We start from the raw sequence: 24,007 nt of genomic DNA, 5'->3' as shown, positions 1-24,007 counted from the left end.
CTTTGGAATGTGCGTTTCCGACAGAAAAGTTACTTCATCTGCATCCATAAATTCATTGAAACATTACAAGTCTCTAGATATACTTGTTGAAACATGCTTCTTTTTTTTATAATTTTTTAAATGTTCATTTATTTTTGAGAGAGAGAGAGAGAGAGAGAGCGAGCAGGGGAGGAGCAGACACAGAATCTGAAGCAGGCTCCAGGCTCGGAACTGTCAGCACAGAGCCCGACGCGGGGCTCGAACTCACGAACTGTGAGATCATGATCTGAGCTGAAGTCGGACACTTAACCAACTGAGCCACCCAGGAAGGAGCCCCAAGGGATGTTTCTCATGTCTAGATATTTTCTTCCCCTCTCTGCTGGGAATGTAAACCCCAGGCAGATATTCACTACAGCAGGTGGGCCCGATCCAGACAAGCACTTCCAAAACGAAGGATGACTAGATCTCACTTAAAACGACTGCATTTAGATTAGCTTTAAACCTGGAAGAGAAGGACAAGTAAATATCCGAAAAGGTAAGCACTAGAGGGCAGTCTAATTTTACGCGAGGAAAGCGATTGTTCCCACGAGTTTCGAGCCTCGGCGCTTGCCGTCGCCGGTCCAGCGGCGGAGCCGGCCGCGCCTGCGCGTTGACTGCGCCAAGGTGGTACTTCAGGCTGCGGGACAGCGCGGCAGTAGCTCTTCAAAGCGGAGCCGGGAGTTTTCGCCACCGTTGCCGCCGCCATGAGTCGCAGCTATAATGATGAGCTGCAGTTCTTGGAAAAGATCAATAAAAACTGCTGGAGAATCAAGAAGGGCTTCGTGCCCAACATGCAGGTGAGGCGGAGAAGCAGGAGCCGGTGGGGTGGCGGGGCCTTCTCGCCTGGGGGCCCGCGGCGCCTCCTTGCCCACCCGGCCCGGCCTCCCCGTCGCTCTCCCTACCCCTAGCTAGCGCCCGGGCCGCCCCTGCCCCCCGGCAGTGTTCCGACCGCCCCCACCCCCACCCTCCGGCCGGCCCCACCTCCCGGCCGGAACGGTCCCTAGGCCACGAGGACCGGCAGAGCGGAGCGTGTCTGGGAAATGTACGTGAACACGAAATCGGCGCTTGCGAAGCGCTTTGACACAGAAGTCTCAAAAACGCCCCGTAAGATGTTACACTCCCGAGCTTCAGAGACGTTAGTGGGTTTTGTTTTTTGTTTTTTTTTTAACCCGGTGGCACAGCCGGTCCGGGGTGGAGTTGCTGGGACACGAACTCCGTTCCTGAGTCATGCTGGTCATCTGGGTGACGTTTACAGAACGCTGAAGCAAGTTGCTAGCCTTCACTGTTCTGTGTGGGTTTTTAATGAGACGTTTTTTGTGTCTCACAACAGTTTAAGTTCACAGGTCAGGGTAGCCTGTTTTTAATAATCACCTCGCTAAGGATCGGGTGGTGACACGGCTTCCTCTACCCCCACCCCACCCCCCCACCCCCAGCAAGAAGCCCCCCACCCCACCCCACCCCACCCCACCCCACCCCACCCCCAGCAAGAAGCCCAGCCAGGACTCGATACCCATCTTACTTCGCTTTCCTCTGGCGGAGTGATGTATTCCCGACGGAGACTTGGGGACCCAGTCCCAGGGAGTGTGAAAGCCCGGGCTCAACTGTATTTCTCGGGCTTCATTGCCATTTGTGTCTATTATCTTCCATTAAAGCGAAGGAAAAAAGGCATTTGTAAGCTTTTGGTGCATATGTTATTAAATAGCTTCTGAAATCCCTTAAGGTGCCTTGTAAGTGTATTGAAGGTTTGTGATTTGGTAAAAGTTCCTGATAGCCATTTCACTCTTTTACTCAACATCAAAACTTCCTGAGTGTCCTCCATTGAGCAAAGCACCTAGCTAGACGCGGAGAGGAGAGAAAACGCTCCGGTCCTAAGATTCTTTTTTTGCTGTTTTCCATTTAGCCAGTTCCTGTTGATGGAATCTGGTTCCCTGAAAGAAGGAATAGGAACTAACCATGGCATGATCATGGTGACACACTGTCCGTGTCTGGTAGTGATTCTGGCTTGACCTGGGATACACACGCGGCTGCTGACTCTGCCCAGGAGCAAGTCTCATTTTGCTAGGCACTTGTGGTTTAACTATTTGTACAACAAACACTTCACCACCACTTCTCGCCTAAGAGGGGTGAGTTGAAATCTCCATATACTGCTCCTAAAAAGATACAGATTCTGCTAACCCTGAATTGTATTCCCATTCTCATTGAGATTAGTGACTTCACAGAGATTGCCCCATCCTACTTAATCTCCATTTCTCCCTTAAGACCCCTGGGCTGCACTAAAAATTCCTCTTCCCTAAAACACCCCCCTCCCACCTTTGTCATCTCTGTGCCTCCTTTGTCTCCTAAGTGTCTCCTAAGCTCAGGTCATGTCCCTGTTCTTTGAACGCTAGTTCAAACAGTGAACACCCGTGAAACCTCCGCGGTCTCCCTAGGCTGCTGAACCACCTCTGCATCAATTTCTCCCATGGGACGTGCCTGTCATGGCAGTTGCCTCGTGGTACTCTTAATTTTCTAGTCTGAGCTGCATCCTGGACTGGAAATTCCTCAAAAATGGGATCTTTCATATTCTTTGTTTCTCCCCTAGTGGCCCAGTACAGTGCCTGAAACATAAGTCCTCGGTAAATGTTTGGTAAATTAATAAATGTGGCCCTTATGGGGCACCTGGGTGGCTCAGTCCGTTAAGAGTCCGACTCTTAATTTCATCACAGGTCATGAGCTCACAGTTCATGAGTTCGAGCCCTACATCGGGCTCTGCGCTGACAGCAGAGGATTGGGATCTCTCTGACCCTCTCCAGCTTATGCACATGCACACACACACTCTCTGTCTCTCAAAAATAAATAGCCATTAAGATATATGTGTATAAAAATAAATGTGGCACTTAGAAAATTGTACTGGAGACATTTTCCTTCAACTAGTATTGTTATTCATGGAGAAATCCTCTTATAAAAGAAAGAGATTTGTCCAGATGATTAAGTGTTAAGTCTTTATCCATTATCCATTAGTGGGCAGTTCCTTCATAATATTTGATCTTTGATAAAAATGTTCTGGCCTTTGGTGTTACATAATTATGTCCCCCATTGCCTTTTTATGTTCTATTACCAAGCTTTTTTATCCTCTGAAAACTAACTATATAGATTATAGAACTAAACACACAGCTGCATAGCTACATGTTAAATTTTTGCTGTTTACCTAAGTATAGATCTGTAGATCAGCATAGGACACAATAAAGTGTAATGTGCTATTGTCTTAAGCACGAGCAAAGTACACTAAGGTCAGATGACTGCATTTTTATGTTTACAATCTTTTGGTTTTTTTTTTTTTATTCATCTATTTATCAAGACCCACTGATTTTTAGAAGCACAAGAGCAGTAGGACTTTTGACCTTAGAGCATAGTTGGAAGACTGTGCTTTATCACACATGCAAAAAATATTTTACCTGTTGAATTTTTTTTTAACATTTATTTTTGAGAGAGAGCGAGCAGGAGAGGGGCAGCGAGAGAGGGAGGACCTGAAACGTGCTCTGTGCTGACAGCAGAGAGCCCAATGCAGGGCTCAAACTCACATACCCTGTGCCCCTCACGAACTATGAAATCATGACCTGAGAGGAATTCAACCAACTCAGGCACCCAGGCGCTCCTACCTGTTGAATTCTAAAATATGGCTTCGAGAGTAGGAGAAAAACAAAATAATTTGTGAACATTGCAACATTAAAATATATTTAAAGATAGGAACATCTTGTAGTCTTTGGAAGTTTTGTGCTTGCTTAAGGTAATGAGAAAGTGTTTTATAAAGAATAAAGCCAAGTAAGTATTATATACAGTATTTATATTCTATCCATTGCCTAGACACTGGGCATGTGCTCAGACATAGTTTTTCCTTTTCTTTGGTACCAGGTTGAAGGAGTTTTCTATGTGAATGATGCTCTGGAAAAATTAATGTTTGAGGAATTAAGAAATGCCTGTCGAGGTGGTGGTAAGTACATTAGAATTTTACGTGTGGCCACATAAATAGTGTCTTCTCTGTGGTCTGAAAATAGTAACTCAGTGATAATTTAAAATACAAAAGTATTGTAGCTGATGATCAAGACTTAAATGAGACCAAAACCTGTTACTTATTTGTGATCACATTGTTAGCCACCTGGCTTTCTAGAAACTATTTGGAGCTGGGTGGACCTGGTTGGTTTCGCAGCTAACCTTGGGCAATAAAAGCTACCATTTATTGTGCACTTACTGTGTGCCAGGCAGTGTACATAGATGACCTCATGTAATTCTTCAAGTCACTTTAAGAGGAAGATGTTATCTCCATTTTACACATGTGTAAGTCAAGGCTCAGTGACATTAAGTAGTTTCAATTTGTCCAGGATTGCAGAACTTCTTGGTAACAGAGCCAGAACTCAAAGCCAAGAGTATCTGATTCCAAAGTCCATATTCTTAACCAGTACACTGAGTAGCCTCACTGAACTTCAGCTAATCTCATCTATAAAAGAGAATTTTATTACATTTATCTTGCAGAACTGCAGTAATGTTTACAGATAAATGTATAAAGCTCTAATATAACGCTTTAATGGTGATGATATAAAAATGGAACCTAGTTTTAACCCTTTTATTTTCAGCTCGACAAACCAAATCCCACTCCTCTCCCCACCAGGACATCCTGACTTGCCTACAGTGACACAGCAACCAAGTGACAGAGCTGGGCCTAGGGCCCCCTATCCCCTGCCTCTTAATCCAGTGTTTTCCCAGCTTGTCCACATTGCCCTTCTTTGTCTCTTACAGTAAATCCAGTGTTGATTTTTTTTTTTTTTGATAAATAATATAAACTGTTGAAAGAATACATTTTTTTTACATGGGCAACATAAAATTTAATAGTTGTTTTACATTTCCCAGTACAGTGTTTGCAAGTACCCTTCTCGTGGTATGCACAGAACACTGACGCCGTGTTTCTAATCCCTGTGATTGACCTCACTACCTTCCTTTGTGTGTGCTGCCTTCCCCCTTCATCTCAAACATCCTTTCGTGTTTTGTTGTTCTGGTAGTCCTAACCACTACCCTTCATTTCATGCAAGCTAGAAACATATGAATATCCTGAATGCTAAAAATCAACCGTGTCTCCTTTTCTAATACTGAATTTTTGTCTTCAGGTGTTGGTGGCTTCCTGCCAGCCATGAAACAAATTGGCAATGTGGCAGCCCTGCCTGGGATTGTTCATGTGAGTCCATGTTCAGAGTTTTAATCATTTATATTTCTCTTCGTCTAAAAACTTGCTGAGTGGGCGACTGGCCACATATAACTGATAGTGGTGTCCTTTAGACAGTGACTTTCAAACACGTAGAAATAACCATGGGACTTAAGTCATTGAGTCTGGGTAACATCTCAGTTTCGGTTCCCTTTTGCTAGAATCTGTAAGCATTCAAAAACCTTTGAAGTAGTGTTGTTTTCTTGTTTCTTTGTCACAGTCCATCATTATTCCTGGATCAGTGTGCCAACATTGAAAGTTTCACTCTGGCCCCATTCGAGAGGATGACTGGAGAAAGAATGGACAGAAGTTTAAGGGTTAGGACTGTGGAGCAGAAAAAAGGACAATGTAGCTGTTGTAGACATGACTGGAAAAGGAGGGTGGTGGCGGTAACAGGGAGGCCCGGTGGAGCTCCACATGGGGCCCCCTCCATAGTCTGACATTCAGGTTCCACCATCAGAAGAAGATATTAAGTCCTTACAACAGACTTTTTTTGAGGTCTTTATACCATTTTCTGTGCTGGCACTTGGCTTGTGTGTTTTTTAAGTGTGTAGGTGTCTCCATATGTCCTGACCATGTTTGACCTGCATTCTTCCTGGATCAAGGCTGTTTCCAGGCCCCAGATATAGACAGTATACAGTATTCCTACCATCAAATGGATTATATTTTCCTGTGATTGCTTAAGCACTAAGGATCTGTATAAATCAGATTATTTCCCTTCATTTAGCCTGACATGACCACAATTTGTCCGTGTCTAAAGATTATCTTTAAAATGTAATACTACCTTAGGGGCACCTGGGTGGCTCAGTCGGTTGAGTGTCCAACTCTTGATTTCAGTTCAGGTCATGATCTCACACTTCATGAGTTCAAGCCCTACATCAGGCTCTGTGCTGATGGTGCAGAACCTGCTTGGGATTCTCTTTCCACCCCCTACCCCGCCCCTCCTGCGCACTCTTTCAAAATAAACTTAAAAAAAAAAAAACAAAACATAATACTACCTTAAAGTTAGTATGTGGCCATCCTATATCATGTTACATTGAGGCTTTTCTGTTTTCTGTTACCTCAGTTAATGGTCAGAGTTTATTTTTTTTTATTTTTTTATTTTTTTAACATTTATTTATTTTTGAGACAGAGAGAGAGCATGAACGGGGGAGGGGCAGAGAGAGAGGGAGACATAGAACCGGAAGCAGGCTCCAGGCTCCGAACCATCAGCCCCAAGCCTGACGCGGGGCTCGAACCCACAGACCGCGAGATCGTGACCTGAGCCAAAGTCGGAAGCTTAACCGACTGAGCCACCCAGGCGCCCTGGTCAGAGTTTATTAAAAAGAGTTTTTCTTGCTATAGCTAGCTTTATGATTAGGAGACTTTACACTTCTTTCCACCAATAGAGAAGATATCCTGAAAACAGAATCTTGATTTGGGAAGACTTTGGCCTATAACCTATTTGAGAATTAATATGACTTGTCAGGCAACCAGAGAGCCAGGTTGAGAAAGCTGGATTTCATTTTCTAATTCTCTTTCAGCGATCTATCGGGCTTCCTGATGTCCACTCAGGTTATGGGTTTGCTATTGGGAACATGGCAGCCTTCGATATGAATGACCCCGAAGCAGTGGTATCCCCAGGTAAGGTCACGCTGTGCACGTCTGCCATCAGGTGTGAAGCATAGCCCTTCTGGAACAGTATGGACATCTCTCAGTCTCATCATGTTCTATCCTTTCTTGTTTTCTCATTTACTGAGGGAATTAATTGTGAGCACTCAGAAGCTATTAAAACATCAAGTAAAGCATACATTTATTGAAAATTATTTGGGCTCCTCTGTGCCAGGCACTTTTTAGACATTGGCTACAGAACAAACCGAAACACTTCACTGGCAAATTATGTGTCTTCTTTGTGTCCCAGTTAACTTTTGGGAAAATGGGAGCCAGTGTTACTTCCACGTAGCATCACCGTGAGGATTGAATGAGTTAAGCTGTGTAAGATACTTAGCACAGTACCAAGTACGTAGGAAGTGTTTGGGACGTGTTTGCCCTCATCATCATCATTATGATTGATGTCTAGTTGTATATATCTTTTCTGGTGTGGGGTGCTTTCACTGAAAATATTTCACACCAGATAATGTCTTTGCTTTCAGAGTCTGAAAAAGAAATGAAAGTTTAAATTATATCTGAAGAGTTCTGCCTTTTGCGATGGTGGATAAGCTTGTTTCCGAGCAATCCTCTGCCAAGAATAACAAGAAAAGCTGAATAAAATTTTTAAAACAAAATAAGAGAGAAAAACACATCTGATTGGAAGCGTAGGAAAGCTTTTGAAACAATAAGAATTTGTGAGGCAAAGACCAGAGAAAAAGTGCAAATATGTGAGCACTGCATTTAGCTCTCTTTTTCTCCTGAGGTAATGGCAGATTTCAGTCAGTAAGGATATAGATTTGAACAATCCAGTTAGCAAACTTGACGCCTTGACCTCTAATAGGTACGTGTGGTGTGTGTGCACACATGTCACAGTGCATCCAAGAACTGTGGAATACACATTTTTCCAAGTGCACACAGAATGTTCACAAAATTGGCCACACTGCTGAGCCGTAAATCGGGTCTCAAATTTTAAAGCATTGAAATTAACAACAGTTCTCAAACTTTTTGGACTCGACCCCTTTATCCTCTGAAAAATGATTGAGGGCTGTTCTCAAAGGCTTTTATCAGTATTTACCTTACCAGAAATTAAAACTGAGAAATGTGTAAAACAGTAACACACAAGTACGTGTTTCATTATCCATCATCTTTCACGTAGCCTTTGGAAAACTGCACAGAAGAGAAAAGTTTAAAATGTAAATAATATGTTAGCATTATTTTTTTTTTTTTTTTTTAATTTTTTTTTCAACGTTTTTTATTTTATTTTTGGGACAGAGAGAGACAGAGCATGAACGGGGGAGGGGCAGAGAGAGAGGGAGACACAGAATCGGAAACAGGCTCCAGGCTCCGAGCCATCAGCCCAGAGCCTGACGCGGGGCTCGAACTCACGGACCGCGAGATCGTGACCTGGCTGAAGTCGGACGCTTAACCGACTGCGCCACCCAGGCGCCCCAGCATTATTTTTTTAAGCTTATTTATTTTGAGAGAGAGCATGAGTGGGGGAGGGGCAGAGAGAGAGGGAGAGAGGATCCCAAGCAGGCTCCGCACTGTCAGCATGGAGCCTGATGAAAGGCTCAAACTCATGAACCATGAGATCATGACCTGAGCCTAAATCAAGAGTCGGACGCTTAACTGACCAAGCCACCCAGGGGCCCCATAGCATTAATTTTTTTTAAGTAGGTAGGCTTTATGCCCAGCATGGAGCCCAGTATGGGGCTTGAACTCATCAACGTGAGATCAAGACCCGAGCTGAGATCATGAATTGGATGCTTAACCAACTGAGCCGCCTAGATGCCCCAGCATTATTATAGTTACTCTTACAGACCTTAAAGCTTTCCTGGACCACGCTTAAGTACTCCTGGTACCGAAGGTATTACCTATTACAGTGGAATTAAGTTAGAAGTCATTAACAACAACAAAAACTAGGGGGAAATCTCATATATTTACGAAGTAAGCATGTGTGTTTAAATAACCCACAGGTCAGGGGCGCCTGGCTGGCTCAGTTGGTTGAGTGTGTGACTCTTGATTTTGGCTCAGGTCGTGATCCCAGAGTTGTGGGATCAAGCCCGGTGTCAGGCTCTGAGCTGAGTGTGGAACCTGTTTAAGATTCTCTCCTTTGCCCACCCCTCATGGGCATGCATTGTCTGTCTGTCTGTCTCTCTCTCTCTCTCTCTCTAAAATATAAATAAAGAGGGGACCTTGGGCGGCTCAGTCAGTTAAGCGCCCAACTCTTGGTATTGGCTCAGGTCATGATCTCACAGTTTGTGAGTTCGAGCCCTACGTCAGGCTCCGTGCTGACAGCACAGAGCCTGCCTAGGGTTCTCTCCCTCTCTCTCTGCTCCTCTCCACTCTCTCTCAAAATAAATAAACTTCTAAAAATAAATAATAAAATATAAATAACCCATGTGATCAAAAAAAGATCGTAATGGGAACTACAAAATAATTGTAACTGATGTTAATAAAAAATACTGTCTAAAAACTGGGTTATTATTAATGCCAAATGTAGATAGAAACACATGGTCCTAAATGTACAAATTAGAAAAGAAGAAAGGCTGAAATGTCAGTAATCTAAGCATTCATCTCAAAAAGCTAAAGAACAACAAACCCAAAAAAGGTAGAAAGATGGCAATAATTAACAAAATTAATGAAATGATATATAGTAGAAAGGATGAACAAAGCCAAATATTGGCCCTTTGAAAAAGCTAATAGAATTCATAAACCCCCAACAAGAATGATACACAGAAAAAGAGAAGCACATAATTCCCATTTTAATCTCTAGATGACACTCATTGCTCATTACCACTTTCCTGGCCCACCAAGTACCTGTAGTATGTACATCATTTTAAACATTTTGATGCCATCAGACTTTACCTACTTTGTGTGTTCCTTAAAAAAATAGTTAACCTTGGGGCGCCTGGGTGGCTCAGTGAGTTAAGTGTCTGACTTCAGCTTAGGTCATGATCTCGCGTTCGTGAGTTTGAGCCCCACGTCGGGCTCTGTGCTGACCGCTCAGAGCCTGGATCCTGCTTTGGATTCTGTGTCTCCCTCTCTCTCTGGTCCTCCTCTGTTCGCACTCTGTCTCTCTCAAAAATAAAGACTAAAAAAAAAATGTTTTAAGTTCACCTTTGAAAGAATAGCTATCTTTCACACCCTGTATTAATGGTGAGAAACCACAGGTAACATTGTTCAACTACCTGGTTTTGCTGATCTTTGACTAACTTTTCTCTATTTTATAGGTGGTGTCGGATTTGACATCAACTGCGGTGTCCGCTTGCTCAGAACCAATTTAGATGAAAGCGATGTCCAGCCAGTGAAGGAGCAGCTTGCCCAGGCTATGTTTGACCACATTCCTGTTGGGGTGGGATCAAAAGGTGTCATCCCCATGAATGCCAAGTAAGAAGACAACTTTCCAATAAATAGAGTGAGAAAGAAAATAACCACAATGACCCTCGAATTCATATCTAATGTAGGACGCTGAGGAGATGGGGATTTTTCAGTCACTTTTTAGGAAGTGGTAATGCATTATTCTTTTAAGCATGAGGTCCTGCCTATATATTAGAGACATTAGTCAACAGATGTTCATTAGAACAGCTTTTGACATACAGAATTTATAATAGAATAATACCAACTGACAGTTATTGAGCACTTCCCACATGGAAGGCGCTGTGCTATGGCGTATGTATATCCTGTCGTTTCATCTAGATAGTAAACCTGGTATTATTCCCAATTTACACGAAAGGAAACTGAGGTTTAAAGAGATCATAGTAGGGGCGCCTGGGTGGCTCAGTCGGTTGAGCGTCCGGCTTCAGCTCAGGTCACGATCTCACGGTTCGTGAGTTCGAGCCCCGCGTCAGGCTCTGGGCTGATGGCTCAGAGCCTGGAGCCTGCTTCCAATTCTGTGTCTCCCTCTCTCTCTGCCCCTGCCCCTGCCCCATTCATGCTCTGTCTCTCTCTGTCTCTCTCTGTCTCAAAAATAAATAAAAACATCAAAAAAAAATAAAATAAAATAAAGAGATCATAGTAAGGGTGCCTGGCTGGCTTAGTCAGGGTCATGAGTTTGAGCCCCATGTTGGGTGAGCGTTCTTAAATAAATAATTTTTTTTAGAGTGTATTTATCTTGAGAGAGAAAGGGAGAGAGAGAATCCCAAGCTCTCTATCCTGCTGGCACACACTCTCACTCTCTAAACAAAAATAAAACAAGCAAACAAAAAACAACTTAAAAATTCTTAAAAATAATAAAACTATAATATCTCTTATATGGCACTTACTATTTTTTTTTTTTTAATGTTTATTTATTTTTGAGAGAGAGACAGAATGCAGGTGGGTTAGGGGCAGAGAGAGAGGGAGACACAGAAGTAGAAGCAGGCTCCAGGCTCTGAGCTGTCAGCGCAGAGCCCGACGCAGGGCTCGAACTCACAAACCGTGAGATCATGACCTGAGCCAAAGTGGGATGCTCAACCAACTGAGCCACCCAGGCGCCCCGACACTTACCATTTTATGTTGCAACTATTCATGTAAGTGCTTTCCTCAAAATACTGGAATTGCTGAGAGCATAAACTTTGCATCCAGCACAGTGTCTGGTACGCAGGTGACAGATAGTAAATGGGACTGCTTCCCTCTACCCTGTTGAGATGTGGTCATCGTAGCTTTTGCTCTGCCTTGGCTGTGAAATGACCAGACCTTATTACTCGCTCAGAGACTTGGAGGAGGCCTTGGAGATGGGTGTGGACTGGTCCCTGAGGGAAGGCTACGCCTGGGCTGAAGACAAGGAGCACTGTGAGGAGTACGGAAGGATGTTGCAGGCTGATCCCAATAAGGTCTCCGCAAGGGCTAAGAAAAGAGGCCTTCCTCAGGTAACACTTCGGAAGAACAACATGCTTATTTTTACCATATATTTTTGTTGAGGGCAAAAGTTGTCTTCTATGTGGCAAATATAATCCCCAGGTTTTTTTTTTACAGTATATCAAAAAGAACACAAACTTGTTTATGTTTTGTTGTTACTCTTTTGGAAAGGTATTAGGATCTCGCAGATGTTCATAAAATAAAACAAAGTGTGCTGAATTAGAAATGAATGTGAGAAAAGTGGGATATGATTATAAGGCTTAAAATATATTCCCAAATTGCATATGAACATACTTTGACAATCTGCAGATTTGGCTGAATTTTCTGGAGCCTAAAGTGAGAAGACATACGTTGTCAATTTATGGTGTTCATGAGATCGTAATATACCACAAGTTTGAAATCTACAGCTAATTGGGATGGCTTTCCACTAATTCGCTGTGACTGTGGGCAAGTCTCTTTTGCTTCTCTGGGTCGGTTTTCTTATCTGAAAATTGGAATAGTTAAAACTAGACACCCTCTAAAGACTCTTTCAGCACTTCTATTCCATGGTCCCTACATTTATTAATTCCAGTTATGGAACATATTCTTTCAGTGGTGGATAGTGGTAGGTGTCAGTGAACTCATTGATGTTTCAAAAAAACATTTGAGGGGCGCCTGGGTGGCTCAGTCGGTTGAGCGTCCGACTTCAGCTCAGGTCACGATCTCACGGTTCGTGAGTTCAAGCCCTGCGTCGGGCTCTGGGCTGATGGCTCAGAGCCTGGAGCCTGCTTCCAATTCTGTGTCTCCCTCTCTCTCTGCCCCTCCCCCATTCATGCTCTGTCTCAAAAATAAATAAACATTAAAAAAAAAATTTTTTTTAAATAAAAAAAAAAGGAAAGAAAAAAAAACATTTGAATTTGGACCTTGTGTAGGAGTCCACATTCACCAGAGTTCATCTCAAAATTTGACCTTTCTCTCCACGATGTTTAAAGTGTCCTATGAGCCCTTTAATGGTCTGAGTTTTGGTTTATGAAGCTTTTTATATGTGCATACCTCAAGCAGATAATGATACACTAAACTTCAAGAACTACTGTACCATATTTTTTACTGTGTATTGCTTTAAATGCATGAAGCATTTCTAAGGCTCAGAAATGTCTTTGTTATATAAAACATTGTGATTATTTTTTGTTACTGGTTGTTTTTACCTATTTGCTTTTTAAATGGATTTTTTTTTTAAAGCAGAATTGAAGCTATTTTTATCATTCTTACTTTTGCAGTTGGGGACCCTGGGAGCAGGAAACCACTATGCAGAAATCCAGGTTGTGGATGAGATTTTCAATGAGTACGCTGCTAAGAAAATGGGCATCGACCATAAGGGACAGGTGTGTGTGATGATCCACAGCGGAAGCAGAGGCTTGGGCCACCAAGTAGCCACAGGTATATTCTGGACCTGAGTTTTGACTTAGTGCTCAAACATGCGTTTATGGAAATAGAGATTTAAGAGAAAGCTCTCAAACCATACTGTGTAGGTTTTACTATTTCACGTCATGTTGAAGATTAAATGAAATAGTACATGTAAAGTGTTTATACATTTATGACATATACAAATATGTCTTACGTACCTATACTGCAAGATTAAGTATCATGGTGGATTCACTGAGGAAATGGGCAAGGACCTGCCCTCAAATTATCTCAAGAAAGCGATGTCACGTTCATTAAAATGAAAAGATAGTAGTTGATAAAATGCTATAGAAGAGTCGATCTAGAGTCTGTAGGAAAAAGATTTTGGGAGTGGCATGAACACATACTATTGCAGTTTGGACAATCACGCACAAAGGACATTCATGACCGAAAACAACACGGACAAAAGAGGAGGCAGGGGAATAGCACAGTCTCTTTGATGATAGTGTGTGTGAAAGGATTTATGAATATGTGGAAAGGTATGTAGACACATGGAAATTATTACTAACCTTAAGTTGCATGTTATATAGTTCATCCTTCTATGCATGTTTCATCCTATGGGAATTTAGTAATTTGGGCCAGACTGACCCATTAGAATCTTTAATCTAGCAAATATATGGAGCATTGACTAGTAATACTGAACTTTCTACTGAGTATTCTGAGCACTTCGTCATGAATTTGGTTTTTCTGCAGTTCTAGCAACCTGTCTCCAACTCTTTTCTGTTAAGTCATTGAAAGATTATTTTTAAAAACCGTGATGGTAATAAAGTGTACTTTACTGCTTCTATTCATACATTCTCATGCCAAGAAAGGAATAACTAAGATCATATTGTTGCTGTTTGAGTACACATCTCATTCCCCTTAAAAAGTTCCTGGAGGGAAGGTGTTGTCTTCGTAGCCCACATAGCTTCTGTCACACAGCTCTGACAGAAGATGCCTAATAAGTATGTCTTGACCAAGATGAACTTAGAAACACTTCAAAGGGAAAGTTGCATTTTGCTTTTCAAAGAATGGGCTTGAGTATAGCCTGCTTTTCTGCAATCTGAATTACAAAGGGAAAACTGGCTGGTTCAGACTTGCTTCTCTCTTGTCCAGATGCACTGGTTGCTATGGAAAAAGCCATGAAGAGAGACAAGATCATAGTCAACGACCGGCAGTTGGCTTGTGCTCGGATCGCTTCCCCAGAGGGTCAGGACTACCTGAAGGGAATGGCAGCTGCTGGGAACTATGCCTGGGTCAACCGCTCTTCCATGACCTTCTTAACCCGTCAGGTACAGTTGAAGTTGCTCTTCTGTTATTCACGGTGAAGTTTAAAACAGAGCTTACAGAATTTGGTTTTCAAAGTGTAACAAATATTGGAAATATTGGGAATGTCCAGGCTCTTGGTGTCTCCTCGAACCAAATCAGCAGGGTATCCGGCATGGGGAATGAGGGAAGAAGAGAGCCAGAATTGTTCCTAGAGTTTGCCTTGAGCAGCAGAGAGGATAGAAGTGCCATCCACGAAGACTAGAAGGCTGAGGAAGAAGTTCTGAGGGTGGGATCAAGAGTAGCCCAGCAGCTTTTCAACCAGCATTGGAATTTACAGAGTGGAATTTGCGATGTGGTGTAAAACATGGTTTTTGTCTTTTATGTGAAGATTAATAATACTGCTGTATTTGAGCTCTTAAACCCCTCACTCCCTTCAGAAACAGATGAGCTGAAATCAGTTAGGTGAGTTCTAAAAAGCTGGTTCTGGCTGCTTTTAACTCAAGCTTTTCCCCTTAGGCTTTTGCCAAGGTCTTCAACACAACTCCTGATGACTTGGACCTACACGTGATCTATGATGTTTCTCACAATATTGCCAAAGTCGAACAGCACGTGGTGGATGGAAAGGAACGGACACTGTTGGTGCACAGGAAGGGATCCACCCGAGCTTTTCCTCCTCACCATCCCCTTATTGCTGTTGATTACCAAGTATGTACTAAGCCATTTGTGGTTTCAAGCCATGGGGGCATGATTTAGGTGGCTCTAAACATGGGTGAATTTAAACAGAAAGGCTGGGGTGCCTGGGTGCTCAGTCAGTTGGGCATCCAACTTCGGCTCAGGTCATAATCTCACAGTTTGTGAGATCAAGTCCCGCATCAGGCTCTGTGCTGACAGTGTGGAGCCTGCTTGGGATTCTCTTTCTCTCCCTCTCTCCCTCTCTCCCTCTCTCCCTCTCTCCCTCTCTTCCTCTCTCTCTCTAAATAAATAAACTTAAAAAAAATAATAAAGAGAAAGGCAGCAGTTGTGAAAAGAAAATCTGTCATCCATGAGAACAGTGATTTCCAGTCTTCTCTGAAGCAGTGACTCCCCCTATCATCTGCTTGCAGTGGGCTGTATAAAACATCCTGCATGGACATTATTTTACTCCATAAAGGTGATCTTTTCAAGACCTTTGAATGATTGGAAAGCAAGATTAAAATTAAAAAAATTTTTTTTTCTTCTTCTCTTGCTGTCTGGCTGTGATAGAGGTAGAAGGGCCCTTAGTCTGCTCCCATTGTACAGATGAGAAAACCAGAGCTTGAAAAGGGCAAGTGCATTCCCTGGGATGGTTCTTCCTAATAACACTTCCCCAAATGTTTGGATTTGGCTTTGCTCTTACATTGTGTGTCTTCTGCTGCCTTCCTGGCCCTCACATTTTCACTCCCTTCCACTTCTCTCTTGATTATCAAAGAGTTAAAATAATTTCGTAATACAGTTGTGAAAACAATGTATTTAGAGGCCCAGGTTTTTCCCACAGTCCTACAATGTGAGAGGAAGTGTAAATCTCAGGCATAAAAAGCTCATGCTTTTCTAAATTATATTTGATTTGTGTATCCTCAGCTCACTGGACAACCAGTGCTCATTGGTGGCACCATGGGCACCTGTAGTTACGTTCTTACTGGCACTGAACAGGGCATGACTGAGACCTTCGGAACAACTTGTCACGGAGCGGTAAGGAAAACAGAAACTTAGGTAGAAATGCTCTCTTCCATTTAATCGTCTTTTTGCATTTCGATAGGTAAATGTGTTTGAGCATTAACAAAGTTGAAGTTTGGGTCTGTCTTGTTTTCTACCTGAATTTATTCCCATAGAATACACTATCTAATGAACTGACTAAAGTCACCTAGTGTCTCTACTTTAGTGAAGTCATTGTAGCGCTAGGGACTGTTCCTCATCTCTGCAGGTCTATAAAATCCAGACTGAGAAATTGTCAGACCGGCACAACGGATATAACTTTAACTGATGCAAGCTTACATCAAAGCTTATCTCAGTGATTCACTGGACCTAGTCATTTGCATAATTTGCTCCTTACTAGATAGGTCCACTCAAGATTTGGGGGATTTGCAAATCACAGCCCAGGCATAGACTGCATACACACCTATTTACCATATCTCCTCTTTCATTCTAAGTCAGGTGTCGGTAAACTTTGTAAAGCATCAGGTGGTAAGTATTTTAGACTTTTGGGCCATGGGGTCTCTGTAGTAACTATTCCCTTGTGCCATTGTAATGAAAAAGCAGCCGTAGACAATACATAAACAAATGGGAATTGCTGTGTTCCAATAAAACTTTATTTACAAAAACGGGTGGTAGACCAGATTTGGCCCACAAACCAGTTTGCCAACCCCTGTTCTAAGCCATGAGAATGCTTAGCTCATGATGGAGTAGAAAATGGAAACTAAAGTATCTTTTATAGGACAGACCTTCACAAATAATATTTAAATCCTCCTTTTTCTCTGATCCTTTCTCATGTCCAGCTGCCTCCCAATTCCTAATTTTAACCCAGTGATCAAAACCAGCACATCTCACACCATACATTAGCAACACCTGGAAGCACATTTTTAATTGTCACAGTGAGGGAGAGTAGCTTTGCTACTGGCATTCTAGTACAGGCCAAGGATGCTGCTGAACATTCTACACAAAGAAGTATCTGGTCCAAAATGTCAGTAGTGTTGGGGCGCCTCGGTGGCTCCGTTGGTTAAGCATTCACCTTCAGCTCAGGATCTCATGGTTCGAGCCCTGCTTTGGGCTCTGTGCTGACAGCTTAGAGCCTGGATGGAGCCTGCTTCGGATTCTGTGCCTCCCTCTCTCTCTGCCCCTCCCCCTGCTCATGTTCAGTCTCTTTCTCAAAAATAAATAAACATTTAATAAAATGTCAGTAGTGCTGATGTTGAGAAACTGTTTTAAATCACAAAGCATAAAGTTTTTGTGATAATAGACATACTGTTTATATTAAAATCAATGTATTTATGTTGAATTAATAATAGTAGTTAGAAACACAAAACTGAATCTTTAAATACTGAATGTTTTGTATAGGTGGAAATTTGTTTTCCAGAAGGATATGATGAGACTTGTAACAAAAGACACCTAATAAGGTTAAGAATACAGAAAAAGATTGTTTATTTGTTTATTTATTTATTTATTTATTTATTTTAATTTAAAAAGAAGTCAAGGAAAAGGCATATAATCCCAAGGGCTTAAATAATTGCTGGAATTGAACATAAATTGTAGCTTAGAATTTATAAAGTGAAGTTCATTCTGTCCCCAATCCAGGGCCGTGCATTATCCCGAGCAAAATCTCGACGTAATTTAGATTTCCAGGATGTCTTGGACAAACTGGCAGATATGGGAATCGCAATCCGCGTTGCCTCACCCAAACTGGTTATGGAAGAGGTAAGTGAAATTTTGATAAATATTCAGCATAAAACTGTCTCTGATTTATGCCACTACACAGAACAATTTTTAGTATTGCTGTATTACATTTGTTTGTTTTTAAATAACCTCAGTTATAGTTTATCTTTGTCTTTTGTGTGGAGATTAATTATAAGCCAAATACATAAGAATGATTCTTACCTTTCTACGTGTTAAACTTTAAAAATTGTTTGAGCTGACTCATTGTAACTTTTCTTTTGCACAGCTGTATACTTAAATTTGAAAGCTGGGCACCTGGGTGGCTCAGTCGGTTAAGCATCCAACTCTTGATTTTGGCTCAGGTCATGATCTCACAGTCATGAGATCAAGCCCCACATTGGGCTCCGTGCTGGGCGTGGCGCCTGTTTAAAATGTTCGTTCTCTCTCTCTCTTTCTCTCTCCCTCTCCCTCTCCCTCTCCCTCCCCCTCTCCCTCTCCCTCCTCCTCCCCCTCCCCCTCCCCCTCCCCCTCCCCCTCCCCCTCCCCCTCTCCCTCTCCCTCTCCCTCTCCCTCTCCCTCTCCCTCTCCCTCTCCCTCTCCCTCTCCCTCTCCGTCTCCCTCTCCGTCTCTCTCCCTCCCTCCCCCTCCCTCCCCCTCCCTCCCTCCCCCCCTCCCTCCCCCCCTTCCTCCCCCCCCTTCCCATGTTTGTGCACACTCTCTAAATACATACAATACATAAATAAAATAAATTTGAAAGCACATTTGAAAAGGGAAGGGTAAGATGTTTAGGGAAATAGTTTGGATTCAAAAGGGAGCCAAGATTTTGTTTAAATTATATGTATGTTATGTACAGATATGTACATATTGGACATAGAAACAACATAACTTTTTTTTAAACATTTACATTTTTTAACTTTATTTTTTATTTTTTTATTTTTTTAATGTTCTTATTTATTTTTGAGACAGAGAGAGACAAAGAATGAGCAGGGGAGGGGCAGAGAGAGAGGGAGACACAGAATCCGAAGCAGGCTCCAGGCCCTGAGCTGTCAGCACAGAGCCCGACGCGGGGCTTGAACTCACAGACTGTGAGATCATGATAGGAGCCAAGGCCGGACGCTCAACCAACTGAGCCACCCAGGCGCCCCAACTTTTTTTATTTATTATTGAGAGATAGAGCATGAACATGGGAGGGGCAGAGAAAGGGGGAGACACAGAATCTGAAGCAGGCTCCAGGCTCTGAGCTGTCAGCACAGAGCCCAACATGGGGCTCGAACTCACAAACTGCAAGATCATGACCTGAGCTGAAGTCAGACGCTCAACTGACTGAGCCACCCAGGCGCCCCATAACTTTTTTTTTTTTTTAAGTTTAAAAGAAAGGTAGTCATCCAGAAACTCAGTGCCTTAACACAACCGTTACCTCCTTTTTTAGGATGCTGACTGCCATTTTTTTCCCTAAATGCTTTTTTTAAAACTAATTATAATCATAGTTTACAAACATTTTGTAGTCCTTTTTTAAATTTAGCACATTACTGTAGTATTGCTTGTAAGGATAAAACAGTTATTAATGATTGCCAAATAATTAATTATTTTAATGATCAAATTAATAACTTAATCATTAAAATAATTTAATTAATGGTTGCCAAATAGTCTCCCAGTTAAGTACCATGAGTTTCTGCCCATATTTGACATTTAAGTGACTTCCAGATTTTGCTATTATAAATTAAGTTGTAATGTGTGTTTTCATGCACGAAGCTTTTTTCCAGCTGTTTTAATAATTAGAATGAAGTCCCAAAAGTAGGTTGAGTCACAGAGTATTACAAAGCCTTATTTTTTAATAACTATTAATTTTTTATGATTTTAAGAATAACACCTGTTTAATTAAGAGATTTTGGAAAATGCAAAGAAGAAAACAAGCCATGTAAAATTCCACCAGCCAGAGATAACCTCTATTAACAGTTGGTATTTTCCTTAGTTGCATGTTTTGCGTATGACTTTTTCATTGACTCGGGAAACACTTATTAAACATCTGCTATAGTTAGGTGCTGCTCTAGGTGCTGCAAAGAACAAAACCAACAAATCCCTTTCTTGTGAAACTCAGCACACAGTAAAAGATGTAGTGTGTTGGATGACAGTAAGTGCTATAAAGTACAAATGGGATGGGGATAGGGAAAAATCAGAAGTGGGTGTAGTTTTAAGTAGGGTGTAGAGGGTGATACTTGAGTGAAGACCTGAAGGCAGTGAGGGGGTGGGCCGTGTGGGTATATGTGGGGATCTAGGGGCAAGCTTTCCAGGCACAGAGAACAGCCATGTGCAGAAACCCTAAGGCGAGGTTATGCTTGGGTGTTCGAGACATAGCAAGGAGGCCACCGCGAGGGAGATGAGGTCAGAGAGGCGGGGGCACCAGATCATGTGGGTCCTTGCCTTTTCCTTTACAGAAGGACTTTTGCTCTTCTTACTCTGAGTGAGATGATGGGAAGACATTGGAGAATTTTGAGCAGAAGAGTAACAGGGTCTGGCACCCTGATGAGAATATTCTAGAAGAGAAATTGATAATACAGGAAAGCAGGGGGAATTACTGGAGCAGTGTCCTTGGGTAGAGGAGAGGAGATGGAATCGGATGTGCAGGTGGTTGGGCTTGGTTTTGCTAAGAGCTCAGATAATGAATTATTAATGAAAGGACAGAAGGTAGGATGCAGGTAGTCAGGGAGGATATGGTGAGAGTTTGTGGAGATTCTATTCTGGCTGTTTCTCTTGTTTTCAGTGTATAGAAAGTAGTACCAGCAACTAGGAGTAAGGCTGCAGGAGAAGGTAGGAGATGACCATTTAAGAGAAATAGTAATCAGCCTGGGGAAGTTTTGGGTGGTTGCCAGGACAGCAGCAGGCTCCTACTTGAGCTAAATTCAGTGATGGGGCGTTTTTCAACTACATTCAGCCGTGCAGGTGCAGGCATGAAATAGATGTTGAACTAACTTTAACCAGGTTTGCAAGTACGGTGCAGTGGGAAAGAAGCAAGGTTGTTGCAAAAGGATTATAGGTCTTGTTGGAGATGAAGCACAGGAGGGGAGTGAGCTGGAAACCTAGCTGTCGTCACCAGCATGACATGCTTGAAATTGAGATTATGGAGGAGTTGTGATCACTGGTAATGATAAGTTCTGGGGTATGGCCCTGGGTGGGAGTGAATGGCCAAGGTAAGCACTGAGGGAGCAAAACTCGGAGCGCCTGGGTTGCTCAGTTAGTTAAGCATCTGACTCTTGATTTCGGCTCAGGTCATGATCTCACGGTTCCTGAGATTGAGTCCCCACGTTGGGTTCCGTGCTAACAGTGCAGGATTCTCTCTCCCCCTCTCTCTCTGCCTCTTCCCTGCTTGTGTGTGCTCGCTCGTTCTCTCTCTTTCTCTCTCTAAAAATAAACTTGAAGGAGCAAAACTCAGGGAACTAAGAAGCCAAGATACTGAAAGGATCCTCTTCCTAGATACTGAAATCCTTTGGAATTATTAGCAGGAGAGAGGGACACTGAGCCAGGATCAAGAAATCTTCAGGTAATGCTAGGGAGTGATTCAGAGTCTAGCAGGGAACTACATCAAGAAGGGGTAGGAAAATGTTATGACTGTGAGACTCAAAGCTGAGAGTACTTAGGGAGGAAGGAGCACGAATGGTCTGGAAAGAATCAAGAACAACAAGTCTGAGCCTAATGATAGGACCCCATTTAGGAGGGAAAACAGCTACTACTTCAGAAAGTTGGAGGTGGAAGTAATATCCCTAGGGGAGATCTGTGTTTCAGCAAGAATGGGAAGGTAAAGGGAATGTTCAGAGAAGAGGGGAAGAGGGAAAGGATTCTGCACATGACTCTCTGGAGGGAGTTCCAGAGGCTGTGGTGGGGAAGTTAGAAGTTGGCAGGGAATGGGACATGAGCTAGAAAGGGCTATGTGCAGAGCCCTGTGGGAGTCAGCGGGAGGCCTGAGCGTCTGTGCTGACATGACCAGGAAGAAAGGGTATGTGTAAGGAAACTGGTTCTCATGGTGGCAGGACAGTGACCAGGTGGGAGGGGTGGGTGGTGGTTTTGCTGGAAAGTCAGAGATAACAGTGTGTGTGTACATGTGTACACATGAATGTGTGCACATACACTGACAGTAATATACATGCATTGAACAGAACTTTCCCTTATTGTGAAGGTAGTATATGTGCGTTCCAGAAATTTTGACAACTGCAGAAATATATAAAGAAAGAAAATCAAAATGGCCAGTAACTACCATCTATAGATAATTACCACTAACAGGATTGTTTGGTGCGTGTCTTCTCTGTCGGGTATTGGTGTATATGTTTTATTCAATTACTGCTTTTCCTAGTAATACAAGTAATATATGTTCTATGGGGAAATTATGAGAACTACAGAAAAAATATAAAACAGGATGGAAGTGTTTATCTTACCATCACCCTTACCAACACTGAGCTCGTTCATCATTTTAATCCTTATTTGACAGACAAAAGAATACTCAGTATTACTTTAATGTGCATTTCTTTAATCCCACATGAAGTTTAATGCTTTCAATGATTCCATTTTAATAGACTTTGATGATGTCTGACTCCTCCCTTGCAGGCTCCTGAGTCCTACAAGAATGTGACTGACGTGGTGAACACCTGCCATGATGCTGGGATCAGCAAGAAGGCCATTAAACTGAGACCAATTGCCGTGATCAAAGGATAGAGCACTGACCGAAGCTGCCAAACGCGACTGCCTCTCATGGAATGGAGGTGGACTGAAATGCTCCTCAGACGCCAGACTCGAGACCTGACGGGTTCCAAATTGTGCAGCTATAACTGCCTGTTGCAAAGTAGCTGGCGGGCGGCTGCTGCTTTCAGGAGCCAGTGTTGTAACATTACCTTCTGGGAGAAGTCCCACTGCCCTCCTTTGGAAAGGGTGGATATACTTCCTCCCTGATTGTCCCCCAGGTTTTAGGAAAATCTGTTGAGGGGTGCAGATAGGCCAAGATACTGCCTGACTCAGTCCTGTAAGTCTTTATTCATCAGAATGAACCTGTTTACACCAAGTTCTGTTTATATTCTGAGAGGTGTTGTGAAGAGCATCCTATTAACTAAGAGTTTTGAAATGTTTTCCTTGCCCTCCTCCTGTTGTCAGTTTGTCCATTTATCCACACATCTTCCCCCTTCCCCTGAACCCAGCAAAACCCTGAACACTGCTTTCACTTGGAAAGTACCCGCGGAGTCCTATGTGGATATTAGATGAATGGATAATGGGACACATTGAGCAGGGAGTGTGTATGGAGGTGCAGGAATAGGAGCCCAAAAGAGAACATAGTTTTTCATAGACTTGCTACTTTTCTCATTCTAAATATGAGGCAGAGTTTTGACTTCCCTGCACAGTGGTACCTGCTGGTATCTGTCATTAATTAGGCCTGGTCTAGTAAACTGTTGTTGGGTGATGCCTTGCACAGCAGCAGCAGAGAACCCTCACATAATACCGAATGTCTTATGTTTGTGATTGAATTATTATAAAAACATGACATGACCACAGCTGCGATGTCAGTGGGTGCCGTGTGACAGGTTGACTGGTCTTGTGCCACCCAATCAGATTTTGTGTTCTGTACTGTGACACCTGAGGTGTTAAAGTTACAGGTTACTAAGGCCTTTCTTTGTTGAGTCCAAACAGCCAGTAAAATAGAAAAATCTAATAAAGTTACAATATGTTGTTTATATTTTGTGCTTAGTAGTTTATAGCCTAGGACAGGTAGTATTTTTGCTTGATTCACTTGGGTTAGCGTTGCTGTTCCCTCATTTTTCTCGCAGGTTACTTTCAGCAACTCACTCCAAAATATCGTATCCTAAAACTCATCCTTCAACTTGTAATAAAAACCCTCACTAGAGTATCTTGCACATGCTGCCGTTTGGAAGGCTGGAGAAGGTAGACATCCTCTGAAAAATGGATGTTCTGAAATAGCACGGCATGTCTTTACTCAAGTATTTTGATGGTAGAGTTTGAAAATAAAGCAGTTAGGAATCTTAATGCAGTAATTCTAGGTTACTGACACCTTCAGTCTGGCCTAGCCACTGTTGACAAGGATGCAGGTTACTGGTGAGCACTGGACGGCACTTCAACACGAGGAACAGGCTTCCGGCAGGCGCTAGACTCTAGAGGTGAGACCGTGTTGGAGTGTAGACTCCCTCCCTCTAACCAGGCCTTGCTTGGTGACAGGTCATT

The 24,007-nt window shown here is 42.6% G+C and overlaps 1 protein-coding gene across 1 annotated transcript; it reads left to right on the top strand.

Annotated features, from left to right (window-relative positions):
* The first annotated feature begins 619 nt into the window (after positions 1-619).
* On the top strand, positions 620-23,502 carry RTCB (RNA 2',3'-cyclic phosphate and 5'-OH ligase). The gene is made up of 12 exons (XM_042993110.1): positions 620-815; positions 3,910-3,988; positions 5,157-5,224; positions 6,775-6,874; positions 10,114-10,270; positions 11,574-11,730; positions 12,976-13,135; positions 14,255-14,430; positions 14,924-15,112; positions 16,004-16,114; positions 17,714-17,833; positions 22,388-23,502. Exons 1-12 carry the CDS (start codon positions 723-725, stop codon positions 22,493-22,495), a joined length of 1,518 nt encoding a protein of 505 aa, XP_042849044.1. The 5' UTR covers positions 620-722; the 3' UTR covers positions 22,496-23,502.
* The last annotated feature ends 505 nt before the right edge of the window (positions 23,503-24,007 follow it).

The sequence above is a fragment of the Panthera tigris genome, chromosome B4 (assembly GCF_018350195.1).
Source record: "Panthera tigris isolate Pti1 chromosome B4, P.tigris_Pti1_mat1.1, whole genome shotgun sequence".
Classification (NCBI taxonomy): Eukaryota; Metazoa; Chordata; class Mammalia; order Carnivora; family Felidae; genus Panthera; species Panthera tigris.
This window is presented reverse-complemented; position numbering and strand designations above follow the sequence as displayed.

Coding starts and splice junctions, on each gene's coding strand:
- RTCB (XM_042993110.1), top strand. CDS start 723: ATGAGTCGCAGCTATAATGATGAGCTGCAGTTCTTGGAAAAGATCAAT. Junction 6,875..10,113: donor CGAAGCAGTGGTATCCCCAG/GTAAGGTCACGC, acceptor TCTATTTTATAG/GTGGTGTCGGATTTGACATC. Junction 17,834..22,387: donor CCAAACTGGTTATGGAAGAG/GTAAGTGAAATT, acceptor CCTCCCTTGCAG/GCTCCTGAGTCCTACAAGAA.